At 31.9% G+C, this 18,517-nt stretch overlaps 1 protein-coding gene across 1 annotated transcript; it reads left to right on the top strand.

The window, feature by feature from the left end:
- The first annotated feature begins 280 nt into the window (after nucleotides 1-280).
- Nucleotides 281-10,524, top strand: LOC110017825 (kinesin-like protein KIN-14H). Its single transcript, XM_020714941.1, has 17 exons — nucleotides 281-472; nucleotides 569-817; nucleotides 1,024-1,168; nucleotides 1,280-1,389; nucleotides 1,493-1,612; nucleotides 1,690-1,893; nucleotides 3,560-3,769; nucleotides 3,860-3,934; nucleotides 4,062-4,208; nucleotides 4,281-4,422; nucleotides 4,550-4,659; nucleotides 8,624-8,785; nucleotides 8,878-9,083; nucleotides 9,537-9,618; nucleotides 9,691-9,795; nucleotides 9,871-9,975; nucleotides 10,173-10,524. The coding sequence occupies exons 1-17, from the start codon at nucleotides 404-406 to the stop codon at nucleotides 10,350-10,352; spliced, it is 2,421 nt and encodes an 806-aa protein (XP_020570600.1). The 5' UTR covers nucleotides 281-403; the 3' UTR covers nucleotides 10,353-10,524.
- Nucleotides 10,525-18,517: the final 7,993 nt, after the last annotated feature.

Raw genomic sequence — 18,517 nt, 5'->3', positions numbered from 1 at the left:
TATACATATATATATATATATATAGATTAAATTTTGTCAAATTTTAATCATAAATTTTTAAGTGATATTTTACGTTTTCAAAATTTTAGTATTACATTAACGTACAAGAAAGAAAATACAAATGTAAAAAGTATTCAACAATATATAAATCGATGCAAAAATATTGCTGATCGGTTTAGGGTAAAATGTTTTTTTTTCTTTTTACACAAAGTTGATTGGCTGCAAGAGAATGTTAGAGGGGGTATTTTCGGAATTATATACTACCTTTTTGAAAAATCAAAAAAATTTGAAACTGCGCTCCCACTTCTACTCCGCGGTTCGTCCTCTGTCTCCATCGAAACCCTAAGTTCTCCATCCTAACGGGCTAACCCTCCCCGTATTTGTCTGTCCCCGCCCTTAAACGATGCATACCAGGAACCAGAACAGAGCCCCCACGATCCAGGGGAACAAGGTTTCACAAAGTCTTTCTAATGTAAGGTTTCTTCCCTGCCTCCATCTCAACCGGGTAGGTTTTGCTATTTGGGTTCTGATCAGTTTGCGGTTTGCGCAACTTGGAATAATTTTGCAGAAGAACGAGCTTTTGCATGAAGAACAGTTTGATAAGCGGCGGAAGATTGGAGGAGGGACGATGGCGGGGACGCGCTCTCGTCCACCTCTGTCGGCAGTAAATGCGCTACCTGGGAGTAGCGGTACTGTGCCGGCTTCGGAAAGGTCTAATGGAGACAACGCTGGAGGCCAACTCGAGTTTAAATCAAGAGAGGATGTAGAGAAATTGCTAGCTGAAAAGCTAAATCCTAAGAATAGAAATAATGATAAGGTTTAGCTCTTTTTATAATTTCGTTTTACTTTATCTTTCTTATTTTATGGTTCACTTTTTTCGTTTTCCTTTTTTTTTTTTCATTGATTGCTGTTATTAGCTCTTTTTTACGGCCGTTTTACTCTTGATCTGGCTTGTTTTGCGGTTCATTTTAAAAAAATTGTTTTAGGACTCACCTTTTTTCACTATTTGGTATGAATTTGCAGGGAAGGATTATGGAGCTGCGGGATAGCATCAAGAAGTTCAGGACCTGTATCAACTGGTACATGGAGCTCGAAGATGGATATCTGGCAGAGTTGGAGAAGCTTCGTGGCATGTTGGAATCAGAGCAGAGAAGACATTGTGACATTGGTAAAATTATTACTTGTTAATACTATTGTCATATGGTATTGATATACTTACCGATATTTGAGAAGTTTTGCTCTCATGCTGGTCTTATTTTGCCAATTTTTATTGGTTTAGAGGCCCAAATGAATTGCAAGATTGATGAGCTAAATTTGTTGATCGAGGAACATCAGAAACATGTGGTGTCCCTGGAGGAGAGTCTTAGGAAGGCAAAGGCTGACAAATTGGTATATTTGCTGGGAAGGAAAATCTTATTTTTTTTATATGTTCATTGTGATCTAATATTTTTTGAACTTGTATTTATTTATTTATTTAAAATTTTTTGTTTAGGCTGCTATTGAATCTTATGAGAAAGAGGCTGAGGCAAAGGCTGCATCTGAAAAATTACGTTGTGGTCTCTTGGAAGAGCTTGAAAAAACCACTGAAGGTATAAAGTATCTTAATGATCAGGTAATGCCATATGCTTTGGTGGATCTGGATGGGATATGAGAAACTAGTATGAAATTTTCTTTATTGTTGCAAAATAGATAAAAATGATTCAAGAGACAAACAAACGGCTGCAAGAGTATAATACCAGTCTTCAACAGTATAACAACAACTTACAGGCTGAAGCTATGAAGAACGGCGATACTGTAACAAAGTTGCAAAAGGATAAGACTGCGATGATGGAGACTCTCGCTGGATTAAGGGATCAATCCAGCTTGCTTAAGAATCAACTTGATGCCATTAGGGTGAGGATATTTGATTTTAAATCATAAAACTGCTGCTTATTCTGAGAAAAGGAGCTCTTTTGTCATGTTATTTGATTCTTTTTTATTTTGCAAGCACTACATCATTTATAGCTTAGAAATGAACACTTTTAGATGCTATTGGTTTAGTTTTGTTTTTTTTAAATTAATTGCATCTTTATTGTATTATTGCCTCTAATCCATCTATAATTTTTGTAATATCATGCCATTATTATCAATATTTATATTTCCTTTTGTGCAATGATGTATGTAGTTGTGCTTCAGAATTATAATCCTTTCTTTTGGACTTTTAACATTTATCTTTCACAAAATGATTGACAAATTTAAACATGAATGAGTGTCATTTTAAATTTTTTTGTTTGGTCAATGCATTTGATTTTTTTTTATTATCTATAATTAGCATTCGTAGTTAGTGGTGTAAACGAGCCGAATTTGAGCGAGGTGAATACTTGTTCGTGCTTGACTCGTTTGAATTTTCAATTGTTCGTGTTTGAAATAGATCACAAATAAGTTGTTCATGTTTGGCTTGATTCTAAGCTCGTTCATTCAGATTAGCTCATTTGTTCAAATTAGCTCGTTTAATTATTTAACAAGCTAACTCGGATTTAAGCTTAAATAATCAAAAAATTTAATTAATTATTTATCAAGCCGATGCAAAGCATTTTACACCTTGTGCTCCACAAATTTTTTGTACTTTTCATTTTTTTTTTGTACTTGTAAACATCAAAGATAATTTTAGTGCTATCGGTGTGGGACTAAAAATGCTAGGCATGGGGGGGTAATGAGGCGGGAGAACTGAAATGAGAAATATTTTTAGGCATATACATACATTCCACCCATTTTTATATATTTATACATGTTATATATGTTATATATGTAATGTTATGGACTCACGATTTTCGAAGAAAACATAAAAAGGGCAGGTGTGTGGCTACAAATTTTAAGGAAAATTTACATGCATACCATCCATATCTCATGTATTCACATACTTGACTCATGGAATTAGCATTTTTAAACAACTTTTACATACATACCATCCAAACCTATGTATTTACATATTTAACTCATAAAATTATACTTCTTATAATTGTATCATCCAAATAGTTATTTAAAAATAATAAATTAGCTTTTTAAATATAGTATAAAAATTAATATAGATAAATATTATTATTTAATTATTTTTAGTTGAAACAAGCTGAACACATACAGACAAATATGTGCTCATTTTCTGCTTGTTTATAAATTGAGCTAAACAATTGTTTGTGTTCAGCTCGTTAGCTTAATGAACGAATCAAATATGAGTATTTTTAGTATGCTTGCATTTTATCCTTCTACCATAGTTTTTATAGTATGCTTGCATTTTTCTTAGTATAGCTTATTTAGGGTTTTCAAAATTTCTTTCATAGTCTCTACTGTAGATTGTTTGTTGATGTTAATGCTATGAATGTTGTTGGTATTGATTCAATGTTTCCTTTGTACTGCACTTTGTATTAACTTATTAATAATGAATTGACATAGCTTATAAAATTTTAAATTTGTTATTTTGTTGTGCTCATGATACATTTTAAAGTTTTTTTTTAAAAACAAAACTTGTTATTTCAATAATGTCTTTTGAGATGTTTACTTTCTTACCTTGCTTCTTTTTTAGTCCTCTCAACAAGAAGCACTTAAGCAGAGAGAGGAATACAAGAAGGAAGTAGATTGTCTCAGAGGCGAATTGCAACAAGTCAGGGTGGATCGTGATCACCAACTAGAACACATTCAACTCATGAATGTGGAGCTTAAAAAATATGAAGAAGTTAACGGAAAGTCTAGTAGGGATAAAGATATTGCTCTAACAAAGGCTCATGCACTTGAGGTTTCCCCTTTTACTTTTTTTGGGGCATTTTAGTTTTCTTTTACTTATTTATTTTCTCATATTTTCTTATGTCTTATTTTGTTTGACCAGGAGACCTGTTCTTTGCAACAAGATCAAATAAAAAGTTTGCACTATCAGCTGACAATTGCAACTGAGAAGCTCAAGGTTTGAATTCCACAAAACTCTTTCGGATATTTTTTTTTATGTATTCATTGTCTTTGTTGGTTTTAATGTTTATTGTTAGCATAACTTTTACTGCTTCAAACTGCATTCAAAATTTTTATTTATACAGAAGGCTGATTTGACAACGATTGAGATCAAACAAGAAAATGAAGCTAAAAATAAGTTGGTTGATGGCCTGCAAAGTCGTGTCACTGATTTAGAATGTCAACTTGTTGAAGGAGAAAAACTACGGAAGAAACTACATAACACCATTTTGGTATGTTTCTTAACTAAATTTGATGCTTATAGTAATTCATATAATTGGTTTATTTTGCTTTGTGTTTTACAGGAGTTGAAAGGAAACATTCGAGTTTTTTGTAGAGTACGACCCACTTTACCCACTATTGACTGTAGTGGAGATGATGGGACAGTTGTGTCGTATCCACCTGGTGTTGAGTATCTTGGACGTGGGATTGATTTGACGCATAATGGTAAAAGTTATTTTTTTTTAATTTTTTGTAAGTAGTATTTTTTCTATAGTATTCTCTTGGACAACAAATTAACTGTAAAATTTGAATATTCAGTGGTTTTTTATTATTCTTCTTTTGTTTTGATCAGGTCAAAGCTATTCATTTGCTTTTGACCAAGTATTTAGTCATGAGTCATCTCAAGCGGATGTATTTTATGAAATCTCACAGCTTGTGCAAAGTGCACTTGATGGATATAAGGTAAATTCAGCTTCTTTATGCTCTTTTCAGCTGCATTGATCTTTTTTATTTCACTTACTTTTTGGTGGATTCGTTGTAAGGGTGTCGTATGCTAAAGCAAATTTGAGTCATATGCATATGAAACTACTTTGTTGGATTAAATCCAATGATTTTGATTTTTTCCTTAAAGTTACTACAGTAAATAGAGAATTGCATGTTGAGGAGAATTGGATACAAAATTTAGAGGTTTGGGCTTTAATTGAAGGCATTGCTTGATGTACATATCACCCATATCTGCATTTGTATGAGTGGTATCCTTGTAATGGATTGCCATTATATTTTGGGGTAAACTAGAATTATTTGACATACAATTATGCCTCTTTTAAAATATGCAATAGGGACAAGATTTAGCTAGAGTTCTAAACAAATTGCGATAGATCATTTCAAAGTGTAAAAATGCTCTAGTGGATGGATTTGCAATATTTTAGATTTGGGAGGTTAATTTTGTTGAATGAAATTTAGATCAACTACTAATTCTCATATTGTTTTCACAACTGACCAATTTTTTGCTGAAAGCTTACCACTTTATGTTGATTTTATATGGTTTTTCTACTAGAAATATGGCCTAAATACACCGATTTAGGTTTAGTTGTTTATTTCTAGGCTACCTTGTCTACAAAAAAAGGCATTTGACTTCCAACTCTAAGTATATTAACGATCACTTCTTCTCGATGCATTGTGAACTTGAGCTAAATGAATATTTTCATATTAGGTTGGATTTTTTTTCCCTCAAGTGATGTTCTGTTTATTTTTTGTACGCTCGTTGAAGTTTGTTGTTCAGATGAAAGCTCTAAGTTTCAAATTAGTAGCATACTAGGAAATAATGTTAATAAATTGTTGTATAAGGATAATATATATTTTTGGGATTTATTCTCATTTAGTTATATGTGTTTTCTCGTTCTGTTTTTTCTTCTTATGTTCTTCTTGTCCAGCTATATGTAGGTATCAATGCTTAATGAATAAGATGTTAAATTTCTAGTCTGTTCACTTAACATGGTATAAGTGCATGACTAAAAGTTGCCTATTGTCACTCTTTCATGTTGCTTGCCACTCGTATGTTCATTACACTCACTTCATGCCTACTTGCACATGAACTCTCATCACATCCGCATCACGCACTTGCACCTCCTCTCTGCCAATTTAAGCTTGCTCTTATCCCTCTTGTAGTATAATTAATTAATTTTTTGTAGATTTAGCTTAGAACCCAATTTTTTTTATTTGTATTTGTGTCGATCAAACTCTTGCAACTTCAACTTATCTTGTTCCTAGATGTGTTTCATTGCTATTCTTCATACTTTTATTTTTCGAGCATGATATGGGTTCAACTTGTACATCTCTCATTGGTGTGAATTGGCTTTTCTCTCTTTTTGTTGAAGCAGTGCTTTATATCACTGGTTTTTTATTAAATTTAATGGTATCAAATATCTTGCGGTTGAGGGTATTTCATTTTTTTATCTGATCACAAGATAAATGTTATCATTTAGATGTTCTCATTCAAATAACAATGTTAGCTTCAAGTTCTTAGGCAATATTTTGACTTTTTCATTCTTATCTGGATTGTTAACAATCTTGAATTGCACATTGTCTCTATCATGTTTCAAGGTACCACCAAGAAAGATGGTGTACTTCCTTCCATAGAATTTTATGAAGAAATTAAAGTTTAGTTTCTACTTCTAAAATTTTTTTCTTTGAAAATGATACTTTTTATCAAATCATATGTCCATGTACCTCTCAGCAAAATGTAATTTTTAAACGCAAATATTTTCATGTATTACTATTGATTCTTAACTACTTGTTTTCTTATTAAATATGTCATTTCTAATCTGATTTATAATCAATTATCAATCAACATTCTTCTATGACATCTATCTCTGTTTGCTCTTACTATATGAGTTTTGGCTATATTTTCTTTGTACATATATTTTGACCACTTGATATTTCTCCAGTCCACTATTATATTCCTTGGGCATTCCCAAATTCAAAATTGATGGAGATGTTTTAGTTTGATCACCAGATATTTGTACACTTCATGATAATTTCCCTTCCTTTTGATCACAAATTTTGAAATAACATCATTTGTTCATGTTTCTATTGCTACTCACCCCTTGTCACTCTTTTATTGGTCTACTCCATAAGACCTTGACTACCTCCACGTGCAACATCGGTAGTTTTCTTGTTTGCTTTGATTGGGGATTACTTTGAGCTTGTAGCCTTAAATCTACACCTTTATATTGTATTATGAAGAGGTAAATGATAAATTACTAATCATTTTATTCACTCTTTCCGGATTTTTGACTATTTATCTCATCCTATACTCCTTTTTATGCCTGTCTATTGCCTCTATACCCGTGAAATTAATAGCATTACAACAACATCTATAAAAATGTACTATAGATGTTGAGATAGGTGTCATATATAAATGACATACAAATTGATTGCCTCTCGCTCTAAAGTCAAATATATATTGCTTACTGTTGAGTTAGGTTTTGCTCAAATTTCATTTTGATAGTTCTATTGATCAGCGTAAAGCACTGCGAATTGCCAAAAATTTTAGCATAGTTTTATGGGATAAATTATTTTAATTCTCTTTTTCTTTTTGGTTGCCAAACTTTAAAATTTTAATCTTTTTGGCTATCCATGTTGCAAATGGATGATAATAACACTCTTTTTTATAGTGATATGATTGAAATCATGTATGGGAGGCAATCTCTTGGCTATGTTGCTCAGAGGAAAAACACATTTTCCTCTTTAAGAAGACCATTTATGGACTTCAGTCTATAGGATTAATTTGGTAGATTTTGTGGAGAGCCTTTGAAGTAGCACCATTAATACATATATTCTCTCTGAAATTATAAAAAAAAGGCTCTTCATTTTAGCCGTTTATATAAATAATATATTATCTATTGGGAGTAATAAAAACAATATATCTACAACAGAACATTGCTTATAGAATTAATTTGTAACCAAAGATTTAAGATATCACAAATAGTTTTTCTTTGGATTTAATTTTATTATAACAAGAGAAGGATTATTCTATCTAAAAGAAAATAAGGCATTAACCCATCGATCATTCTATCTAGTGTTTAAACATTCTATGGAACCATTACTCTTTCTACTTGTGAAATTATGTGGTTCAAGTGTTTTTACTTCTTTAACTCATTGTGTTTGCAGTTATGTTTCACAACAATATTGCGGCCATATACTTAACCACTAATTTATTGTTTTATGAGAGTATCAAACATATTGAGGACGATTTTCATTTTATGCAAAATATTTTGCTTTCCAAAAGATTTTTACTCTTTAATTTTTTTCAGTTCAAAACAAAGTTAGATATTTTTTCACCAAATGTCTAGGTCCTTTTCAAATTTTTATTTATGTGACAAGGTGAAGCTAATAGATATCTATGCTCAAGCTTTAAGAGATGTGTTACTAGATTGGAAAATGTTTTTAGAACATTATTAGAGAAGATAAGTATATAGCTTGGGATTTATTATCTCCCAATTACATTTATCTCTTTATTTTTCTTTTCACCGTAACCATCTTGTATGCCAATATATATAGGTACTATTACTTGGTGAATATGCCATTCTTTTCGCTAACACCTATCAGTTCACCTACAAATAGATGGGTTTGCTAGTTTTTTTTTTAATTTTATATATTTTTATTTTTTGGATGAATGATAGTTTTATAAATAGGCTAGATTTTCATATCATTTGCATGAAGCTCTGAGTTTAAAAGTTGATTTTTCGAATCCTTTAGTTACAATTTCCTGCGCCCTTTCGTTTAAAAGATCTCTTATATAAACTTTGTTGCTTGTTTATTGCTAGATCTTATGCACTCTGTTATGTTTTTTTAAAGTTCTAATCTAAATATCGACTGAAAGTTCAAATAATTTGCAAAGTCAACCATGTTTTTACATTTCTAGGTTTGCATTTTTGCCTATGGACAAACTGGTTCAGGCAAAACTTATACTATGATGGGGAGACCTGAATCTGAAGAGCAAAAAGGATTAATACCACGATCCTTGGAACAAATCTTTGAGACTAGTCAATCCTTGAAATACCAGGGGTGGAAATACAAAATGCAGGTTTGATCTTGCAATTCAGTTTAGTTAATCTGTGACTACTTCAACTTTATTGTAAAAAATTGATCATTCTTTTCTTCTTTTTATTTTTGTAGGCATCAATGTTGGAGATATACAATGAAACAATCCGTGATTTATTATCTCCAAGTCGATGTAACAACATTGATACGACTCATGCTAATAAGCTGTATACAATAAAACATGATTCAGCTGGTAACACATTTGTGTCTGACCTTACCGTGGTAGATGTATGCAGCATAAATGAAGTCTCTTTCCTTCTTAATCAAGCAGCACAGAGCAGGTAACATTTATTGTAGAAATATAGTCAACAACTCAGTTCTTTCTTGTAGTTTTTTTTTTTTTTTAAAGTAACAGACAAAGTGAAAATTGTGTGCAGTTTTTATTTTTAAGAATACGGTTGAAGTTGTTTTTGATCTTCTAACCGTTATACCCATTAATCTATGATACTGAAAAAAATTAGAATCTCTTGATGTATTATTGTTCATTGAGTTTTGCAAACTTTCAAGTGGGTTTCTATGTTGTTTTCAGTGCCAGTAAGCACTTAGTTCATTCATGATTTTTCAGCTCCAGCGGACACTGCTTTTAGATGTTAGGATTTGACTTATCTATTTAAACTTGTTTTTTATTTTATTTTATGCTAAATGTGTTTTTTCTTTCTTGGTGTCGTTCCTGTTTTTCTATGTAAAAATGAATTTTTAAGATTAGACATTTTTTTCTATGTTTTTATTGCCAGGTCTGTTGGCAAGACACAAATGAATGAACAATCATCAAGGAGTCATTTTGTTTTCACCCTAAGAATATCTGGATTCAATGATGTGAGTGGTGACTATTTTTCGTCTGTCTTGCTAAACTGGTATACAGTTAATTGACCGGTTTTATTTCCCCAGTCCACAGAACAACAGGTCCAAGGTGTTTTGAACCTAATAGATCTTGCTGGAAGTGAACGTCTTGCCAAAAGTGGCTCAACTGGTGACCGCCTAAAGGAAACTCAAGTGAGACTTTGCTTGTTTAGTATGCTAATTTTTTTTGGGTGGATTTGTGATAATTTCTTCCCTTTTTTGTTTTAGGCGATCAATAAAAGCTTATCATCTTTGAGTGATGTAATATTTGCAATTGCCAAGAAAGATGATCACGTGCCTTATAGAAACTCAAAATTGACGTACCTTCTTCAAGTAAGTATGAATATTTTAATTTCTAGTAGCCCAATTTAGTCAAGTTTGATATAGTATGTCTATGTGCAAATATCAATGTCTTTGTGATTAATACTTTTTCTTTGGAAAATAGTTCCGAAAAAAGCAATGTAATTTATTAGTTTTAATTAACATTTGTATTTTCTTTGTCCTTACTATAACTATATTTGTGATTCAAGCCTTGCCTTGGGGGTGATTCAAAAACGCTGATGTTTGTCAACATTTCCCCCGAGGCTTCATCAGCCGGTGAATCTATCTGCTCGCTCCGGTTTGCTGCACGTGTTAATTCCTGCGAGATTGGGGTACCTCGTCGCCACACGCAAATGAGGCCATTAGATTCCAGATTAAGCTATGGATGAGGACAATACTTTCACTTAACAAAGTTCTCTTTGCTACAGATTTAACAACAATGTATCATTTAGTAATGCTCTCTATCTTTCTACCAATTCATGGAAAGGTATGTTATATATTTGGATGTGAGCATTGTTTCATAAGCGTGTAAGTTAATCTAAAAGGATTCTCTCTTTATACCTTACATGCTCTTTTTAATTAGACTTGTACTAAACAGAAATGTCATGTATTGATCAGCTTGTTTAGTCTAAGAGATTACTTGATTGATTTGTTTTTTTATAGTTGATAAAAGATTGACATCAGCATGAATTTTGATCTTTGATATTTATTTATTTTTTTTGGTATTTTTAATTGCATTAGTTTATTTTATAAAATTGGCTCATGAGTTTAGTTTATTACCTTTAATCTCCAAAGCGAATGTCAGAGGTTCAAATAACTTGCCAAACAAACTCATATCTTTTATGCCTTATAAACTGTTTCTTTTCGAAATAACAATGCTTCTGTAGCGCTAACTGCCACTCAGCAAACACAATTTTCTTTACAAATGAATTTATTTATTTGGCATTATATATATATATATATATATATATATATATGTTGAGGTTTTTGAAGTGAACCTACGTTGAAATATATGCCATTCTCTTTTTAGTTTCATTTAATTCAGATAAAAAAAATGAAATGTTATAGGAATGTACATGTTATTCGAAGGGTTTTGCCATGTATGATGAGTAGATAATTATTACATTGCTAAAAAAGTTGTCAATTATAGAACTGTAGCAAGGAGTTGCGTTAATTTCTTTTTTTACTATTTTTGACAATGTTTACAAAAAATAGCTTTAGAAAGGTGTTTTGGTGTAAGCTTTTCTTATAGTTGACATAATTCTAATTGGTTATATATAATGACCAAAAAATATTTAAAATATGGAGGGTTTAAAATTAGGAGAGTGGATGGGTAAGTATTGGATATTTAATTGCAATATGTGTTGTATAGTTGAATAAAATTAAATGATGCAAGGGTGCATCAGATTTAAATATTTAGCGTATATTATATAAAATAATAAAAATATTAAATTTTCCCGCAAAAATTCTCGGGTAAAACCATCTTAGTTGTAGCAATGTCTATCAAAAGTCATCTTATGTAAGTTTTTCCAGGTTACCCACTTATTTCTTGGGAGTAATATTTATTCCCTTTCATTAGTGATTAGCCATTAATTGGCCTTGAAAGAACTGGATTGGTAAAGCCCGGTAAGGCATAGACCTGAGTTGTCCTGCCCATTGAAATTTCTTTTATTGTATTGTTCTATGCCATTGCTGATTTCTACTTCCTCGGTATCAAATCACCAAATATTTAGTTAAAAAATATCTTCAGAATTTAAGGGCATACACATATTAGGTGCACTGAAGTAAAAGCCGTGTTCAAACCTTTAGTTCTCAATCCTTGCCGAGGAATTTCAGCATCAGTTTCCTTTACAGAATTCGGCTGATTGTCCTGTGGAGAAGTCGCATGAATGTTTCTCAAGCACATTGGCTTCAACAACAACATTCACTTGGGCGAATTGATCAAGGGAAGACTTTCACCCACTAAAAGTGAAATGAACTATAAAATCAATTCGTTGTCATGAATATCTTCACTAAATTAATAATACGCACGTATTTTAAAAAATATAGTACCAACTTTACATTCTGATCCCAACTCAATATGTGCAGGAATAAACAAGTCACTTATCCCTTTGAATTCGTATAACACATTTTCAAAAGGTGCGGGTTCTCTAATAGGATGAAAAGAAGCTACTGTCAACTTCAGTTTTTTTCTTCAATCCTAGCGTTCTTTTGCTTATTTTTCTTTGAACTACCATCGTTCTTTTGCTTACCAAACGAAGTATCAACGAGGCCTGCTTGAGAGATATTTATCTTCTCAGCAAACAACCATTTTCTGTAGAACGATCATGGCCAACACTAAAATAGAGGATTGGTGGATGGTGTGATCTGATGAAGAAATGAAGGCATCCGTCCTTATTTGTAAAGATGACATAGGCACAAAAAACAAGTAAGACATCACATCAACATCGAGAGTGGGACAACACATTATTAACGTGATTTATTAATACTTGATGAATATTTCATCCTTTTATTCTTTTTGAAGTTAACAAATAATTAAGAGAATCAGAGGTCTAAAAATATATAACATAATTTTTCCAATCAACCACATACTAAGATTTAAACTAAAATTAAGGCAATGCTCCAGCTTTATCTGAACTTTTCAGAGTCATTAATCGTTCATTGAGTTCTACAAAGGCCAAATAGTAAGTCGACTTCTTCTAGGACTTGAAAACTTTAATTCAATTTGGCAGACAATGCTAATTCATGAACTCAGTAGGTGTCATATAGATCTTCAAATGGACAAGTTATCAGGCTATACCCGTCTAGTTAATTAAATGTGTGTATTTTGTTATATTTTTTATAGTCAATTATGTTGCATACCCTAAAGTTGAACCCAAACATATGAATAGGGAAGACATCCTTGGAATATGAAGGTGGAAAAATTCGTGAAGTCTCATCTGTAATTGCTTCTCTGTAATCATTTTAGTATTAATCAGTCCCTTAGAGTTTTTTCCTCTCAAGCTTTCTTCTTTGTATGTTCCCTCATTTTTCTTTTTATTTGCTCTAGTCTAAGTTAGTGTGAATCCATGAGCAGTCCAGGATACAACACCAGATACTTTTCTTTCATTCTAAAGTTGTCACTTTATTTTATTTGTTTTGTACACCTCTTACTTTATATTTTCTATGATGGATGTTTTTTTAGTGTATCATTTCTATATTTTGATATTTTGTGTTTGTTCGATCTTTCTTTTTCATAATTTTATTTGATCATAATTGTCTTGTAATATTTTTGTAAATTCCTTTTCCTCTGTCGTAGCAGTATTGTTTGCCTAGTTTATGGAGAGAACTTCTATGCTATTTTTGTCCTCCTAATCAAAGACCATCGTCTATTAGCAGGCCTCTTATGTTTCTATGAGAGACATGTTTTTCTCTTCTACCTTTTTAATATTATTGTGGGAAAAATTAATTATTAATTTGTAGAACATCTGCATCTGCCGCACGCCGCACCCTTTTTAGATTTTTATTTAGGTTTTGATATTCAAGATGTAACTTAACATTGTTCATGTTTGATCATCACCTTCATGCTTGACAAAAAGATGTACATTACCATGGATGTGATATTCTCTATTGCCTTTAGACATCTCAAATTGTTTGTGTTAAGCTCGAGTCGACCCGGCTAACTAATAAATTATATAAGAGAACTTAAAACCAAAAGAACTATAATTTTGGGCCCCGGAGGTTATATTTTTGGGTTCCTATCTTCAATCGACACAAGTTTTATTTATTTTCAGTTGTTTGGAATCGGAACTGATCATAAATTTTATCCAATTCTAATTCATATAGAGATAAATCTACATGCTATATAAATTCACGCGCACGCGCACAGCAATGACCTTTGGCACTGATTTGTTCACACCGACTCCAATTGAAAAGGAAAGAAAAATACTGCTTGATCAAACTATTCATGCGGTTCATCTTTGCCTAGTAGTTATGTTTTAACTTAAAATCATATATATATATATATATATATATATAACAATGGTGTTTTTTTTTTTTTTGTGCTTATGTTTTAACTTAAAATCATATATATATATATATATATATATATAACAATGGTGTTTTTTTTTTATTTGTGCTTGGAAGTGTACCAATATTTGCTAGAAATAAAGTGAAGTATATTAACGTTCTGTTTGGGGGCAGATACAGCTTATTAATAAGTTGTTAAAAAATAATTAGTTGTTTAAAAAATTGTGGTGGTTCACATTTTTTTTTTTTTTTTGAAAAAACAAGACCGCAGTTTTTCTAGGGTTTTGGGTTTCAGCTTTTCTAGCTGCACCACATTTAGTCAGAAATAGTGTGAAAATATTAATTTCAGTTGTTAAAAAATATAGTTTTTCGAAAAAGTTGCCAAAATATAGTGTATTTGAACGAGTTTTGGCGTGTTTTCAAAACGCACCGCACCAAATAAGTTGCTCCAAATGCCCTAAGTTGTCCCAAATTTATTGGAAAGAAAATCATTATTTTCTTTAAATATTCTTTTTGTTAGATTGTTATCATTAATGGCCTTGGTCTTTACTTTTGGATGATAACTTCCACCTAACTAGTGCTCCATTGTTGGTGCGTTGGTGAAACGTTTCTTTAATGTTGCTAGATGCATCTTTTTTTTTATTTAATTGCATTTTTGTGGGGCTAAATTGAAGGGGTGGTTATAGAAGAACTAAATACTATTATGGTTTTAAGTGACCCACGAATCAAGACCACCCTCAATCATGAGACAACCGGGGTTAATTTATATTAAATGATAACTTTGATTTCATGTCACATCATTTTTTAAATATTTTACTATTTTTTAAAATATGTGCAAAAATTTCTTTTTGATAAAATTACTCTCAATGAAGAATAATCCCTTGCATTTGTAGATTGCTTACAATTAATTCAAATTGATTCAATTTTTTATTTGAATCTAATTGTAAAGTTGATTCAAATTTTAATCTAACAGTGAACTTTAATTCAAGCTTTTGTTTGAATTGCTTGAAATTAAATTTATGTCATTGTGTGAGGGAGTGGATGTAAGATGGTTTTGTGATGGGGTTGATGACATGGGAGAAAGGGAGCTTCTAAGTATGGTTTGCAATGCAACTAATTTGGCAAGACGTTGATGTGATGAGAGGTGTGCGAATGACGAGGTTTAGAGATTGAGCTTGTCGGGAAGGCCATGATGGGATCGATGAAATGTGAAACAGATAAAGGTTTTGAATAGAGCTCAATGGAAGAAAACATCAAAAGAGCTGATGGTTTGAATGAGAGGGTTTGATTGAGCTCATTAGGCAAAGAAATGATGAGATCAACTGTGTGTAAAAGAGAAGAGGCTTTTGGGTGTAGCTCTTAAGGAAGACATCGATGGGCTAGCAACATTTGTGGGGGCAAGCATTGACATGAAAATGACAAAAAGGTCAAACCTTAGCTATAAAATAAAGGATAGAACCTTGATTTGAGCAAAAAGTTAAATTTAATATCAACCAAGTCTGAACTAAAGTTTTAATTTATGTCAATTTGAATAAATTTTTGGTGAATTTCATCTTCAGTAAATATTCTATAAATGTAAAAAGTTAGCCTATCCCTCATTGGAGAGAATTCTGTCCAAAAACGAGTTCCATGCATGTTTTCTCAAGAAAATAAATAATGGGGTTATTTTTCTAATTCTATGTATTATGAGGCATAAACAATCAAATTTTCTTCTTAGGTAGTGATATATTATAAAAAAAAGCACTTGACTAAGCACAAATTTTGATACAATTTTTTTTTAATTTAAAAGATTATCTGACCTCCAATTTTAGCAAATGTATAGTTGTATTGTACACTTCAATAAAACAAACTCCACGGCTTCAAATATAGGTTCAACTCGACTCAAAATGTAATTGCAGTTAAAAATTGTGATAGTAATTAAGTGATCAAAAGATAATTGATTTTTGCATGCTTATCAAAATAAGTGAGTTGAATAAACAACTGGCATTAATGTTACTCATATATACAGAAAGAATGATTGATGATTAAAGGAAACAATATGAGTTATACAATGGTCTAGTTTAGTTTGATATTTTAAAAAAAAATATCCAAATATAATTTAAAAAACAATTAAAATATAATTATTCTCCAATTAAAAGCAGACTTGGATTTGATAATAAAGAGAAGTTAGACATATAAGAAAAATCAGAGCTTTGTCTAATGTTTAACGATCATCGCCAACATTCACCATCATTTGATAGTCATTACTTGATCGTCATTGCTCATCCAACATAGTCTAACCATTTTAACCAAGCCATCTTAGCTCATCTATTATTTACCACTGTCATCAGATTGTCGTATAACCATTGTCACTCATTCGCCATCAATTAACTGTCATCACTTATTTATTGTTGTTTGACTACTATAAACCTTCTACCAAAATCTATCATTAATTGATTGTCCTCATCCACCAACATACAACCAATCATTATCATCGTTGTTTAATAACATTATCACTTACAACTTTTAGAAGTCAAAGCCTCTGTAATTTGTAATATCATCTTCTCGAATGATAGGGAAGAGTGAAATTTTCTAGTATCCATCAATAAAGTGTTTCATTTCATCTGGACAAGGCTTCATGATTTTTGTTTTTTTCATTTTTTGGGTTGTTCACATAAAGTTTTTGTTGTCTTTTGTGTTATGTTTTCTTTTTGTGTGTGGTGGATCATTGTGCATAAAAATGATGCAAAATTATCCTTCTATTGTCAACAAGTTTGTAATATACACTAGTTAAAAAGCTAGAAACAAATCAAGATTGAAATAATAATTTTGTCTATATTTGTACATAAAAAAAAATTATATCATTGATCTTGAAGAGATCTTATGGTTCAGAAGGAAATAGTATGACATAAAAGGTCCCCTCAATAGAAGATCATGAGACATACTTATCTGACCAAGTGAAGCTGATCGAGCCAACCCGATAAGGCCAAATCGGCTAGACCATTAGATGGGCCAAAGACGATTAGAGGATACAAGAACGAGTCACTATGCCAGAAACGAATCCAAAGAATATCCAAGCCAACCACCTCGAAAGAGACAATCCATAGGAAGATTTGGTTCCCTAGTATCTCCAACCATCCCAGAGATGCCCAAAAGCTCCTCATTAGGGGCCATGGATCAATAGTCGAGCTATATCAATCAGCTCACTCTTATTGACAAAGCTAAGTCTAGCTGATCACAACTGATCGAGCTAATCTCATCGACTTGAAGCTGACTATGATTGGCCAACCAAGTCATAATGTAGTTGAAAAATAGGATTACACATGTAAAATACTAGAAACACTCGAGTACGCCTTAAAAGTATGGGCAAAAACACAATATCATCATATTGTATCATCTCCTCTAAAGATAGGAGAATCATTTTATGATTAAAGGAGGATGGATAATGATTGATCACTATTGATTATTGTTCATTAATGTTCACTCCCCTCTCTCTCTTTTTCCATTCTTATATTATATTCCTTGGGTGTGATTCATGAACAAATCAGGATTTAACATCCTAAAAAGTGTGATGAGATTGGATCATGTCATAGACAAGAAGATGAACAGCCTAAAAAAGAAGAAATTTATAATAGAGACACAAAAAACATGAGTGTATTAGAGAATTGTGACTTAATAGATCCAAGAGTTGAGGGATCAAATATTGGACGTCATCTGAGATGAGCTGGCGTGTGGGGAAGAGATAAGAAGAGGAGTAGCCCAAAATGAAGAAACTTATAACAAAGACACCGACAACATGAAGTGTGTTTCTGTTTCTTTTCTCTTTTTTATTATTGTTGAAGGAGCTATCAGCTTGTCTATTGTCATATAATTCCCTTTACCAACTATGTCTCTCTTCCGGATCATAAGAATGATCTGGAAGGGAAAGGAAAAGCAGAGACATACAATGAAGAAGAATAACAAAGAAAAAAAAACATGAAGAGCTTACATGCGATAAAACTCACTGTTGACCTCACTTTTGGTTGAGGTCTAGAAACTTCTTTAGTAGCCTAGGTCTAGCCATAGGACTTTCCTATTGACTAGTCTTAGAAAATTAGAAAAGGTACCCCCACCATTAGAAATTCAAAACTTTTCTTTTTACTCAACTTGAAATTCCACATAATGATCTTAACCTCTAGCATTTAGTAGATAAGATCATTATAAGAGAATTCAAGAAGAGTCCCTATAGGATTACTTGGCTTTAGGATTGACCCTGGGTGTTGACTTGGAACTAGGGTACACCATATCTTCACAATATATTAATCCATGGTTCATTTAGAATGGATATCTATCCAATTCTATGTGAAATGCCTAAATTGGTCTTTTGCCCCTATGCACCTCCAACAAATTACCTAACTGCCCTTGGAACCTAAATTTGGCTAAAAATCCCAAATTTTGCCAAATTACCCAAAATTGATCAAAACCCATTTCAAACACCTTGAATACATCCAAATTTGTCAAAATTTCCAAAAATGGCCAAATTACCAAGATACCCCTCCATGACCCAAAAATCCAAAAATTCCAAAAA

The sequence above is a fragment of the Phalaenopsis equestris genome, unplaced genomic scaffold, assembly GCF_001263595.1.
Source record: "Phalaenopsis equestris unplaced genomic scaffold, ASM126359v1 Scaffold000002, whole genome shotgun sequence".
In the NCBI taxonomy this organism is placed as follows: Eukaryota; Viridiplantae; Streptophyta; class Magnoliopsida; order Asparagales; family Orchidaceae; genus Phalaenopsis; species Phalaenopsis equestris.
The sequence above is the reverse complement of the archived record's forward strand: the minus strand, read 5'-3'. Positions and strand labels throughout refer to the sequence as shown.

Coding starts and splice junctions, on each gene's coding strand:
- LOC110017825 (XM_020714941.1), top strand. CDS start 404: ATGCATACCAGGAACCAGAACAGAGCCCCCACGATCCAGGGGAACAAG. Junction 1,390..1,492: donor AGGCAAAGGCTGACAAATTG/GTATATTTGCTG, acceptor TTTTTTGTTTAG/GCTGCTATTGAATCTTATGA. Junction 4,660..8,623: donor GTGCACTTGATGGATATAAG/GTAAATTCAGCT, acceptor TTACATTTCTAG/GTTTGCATTTTTGCCTATGG.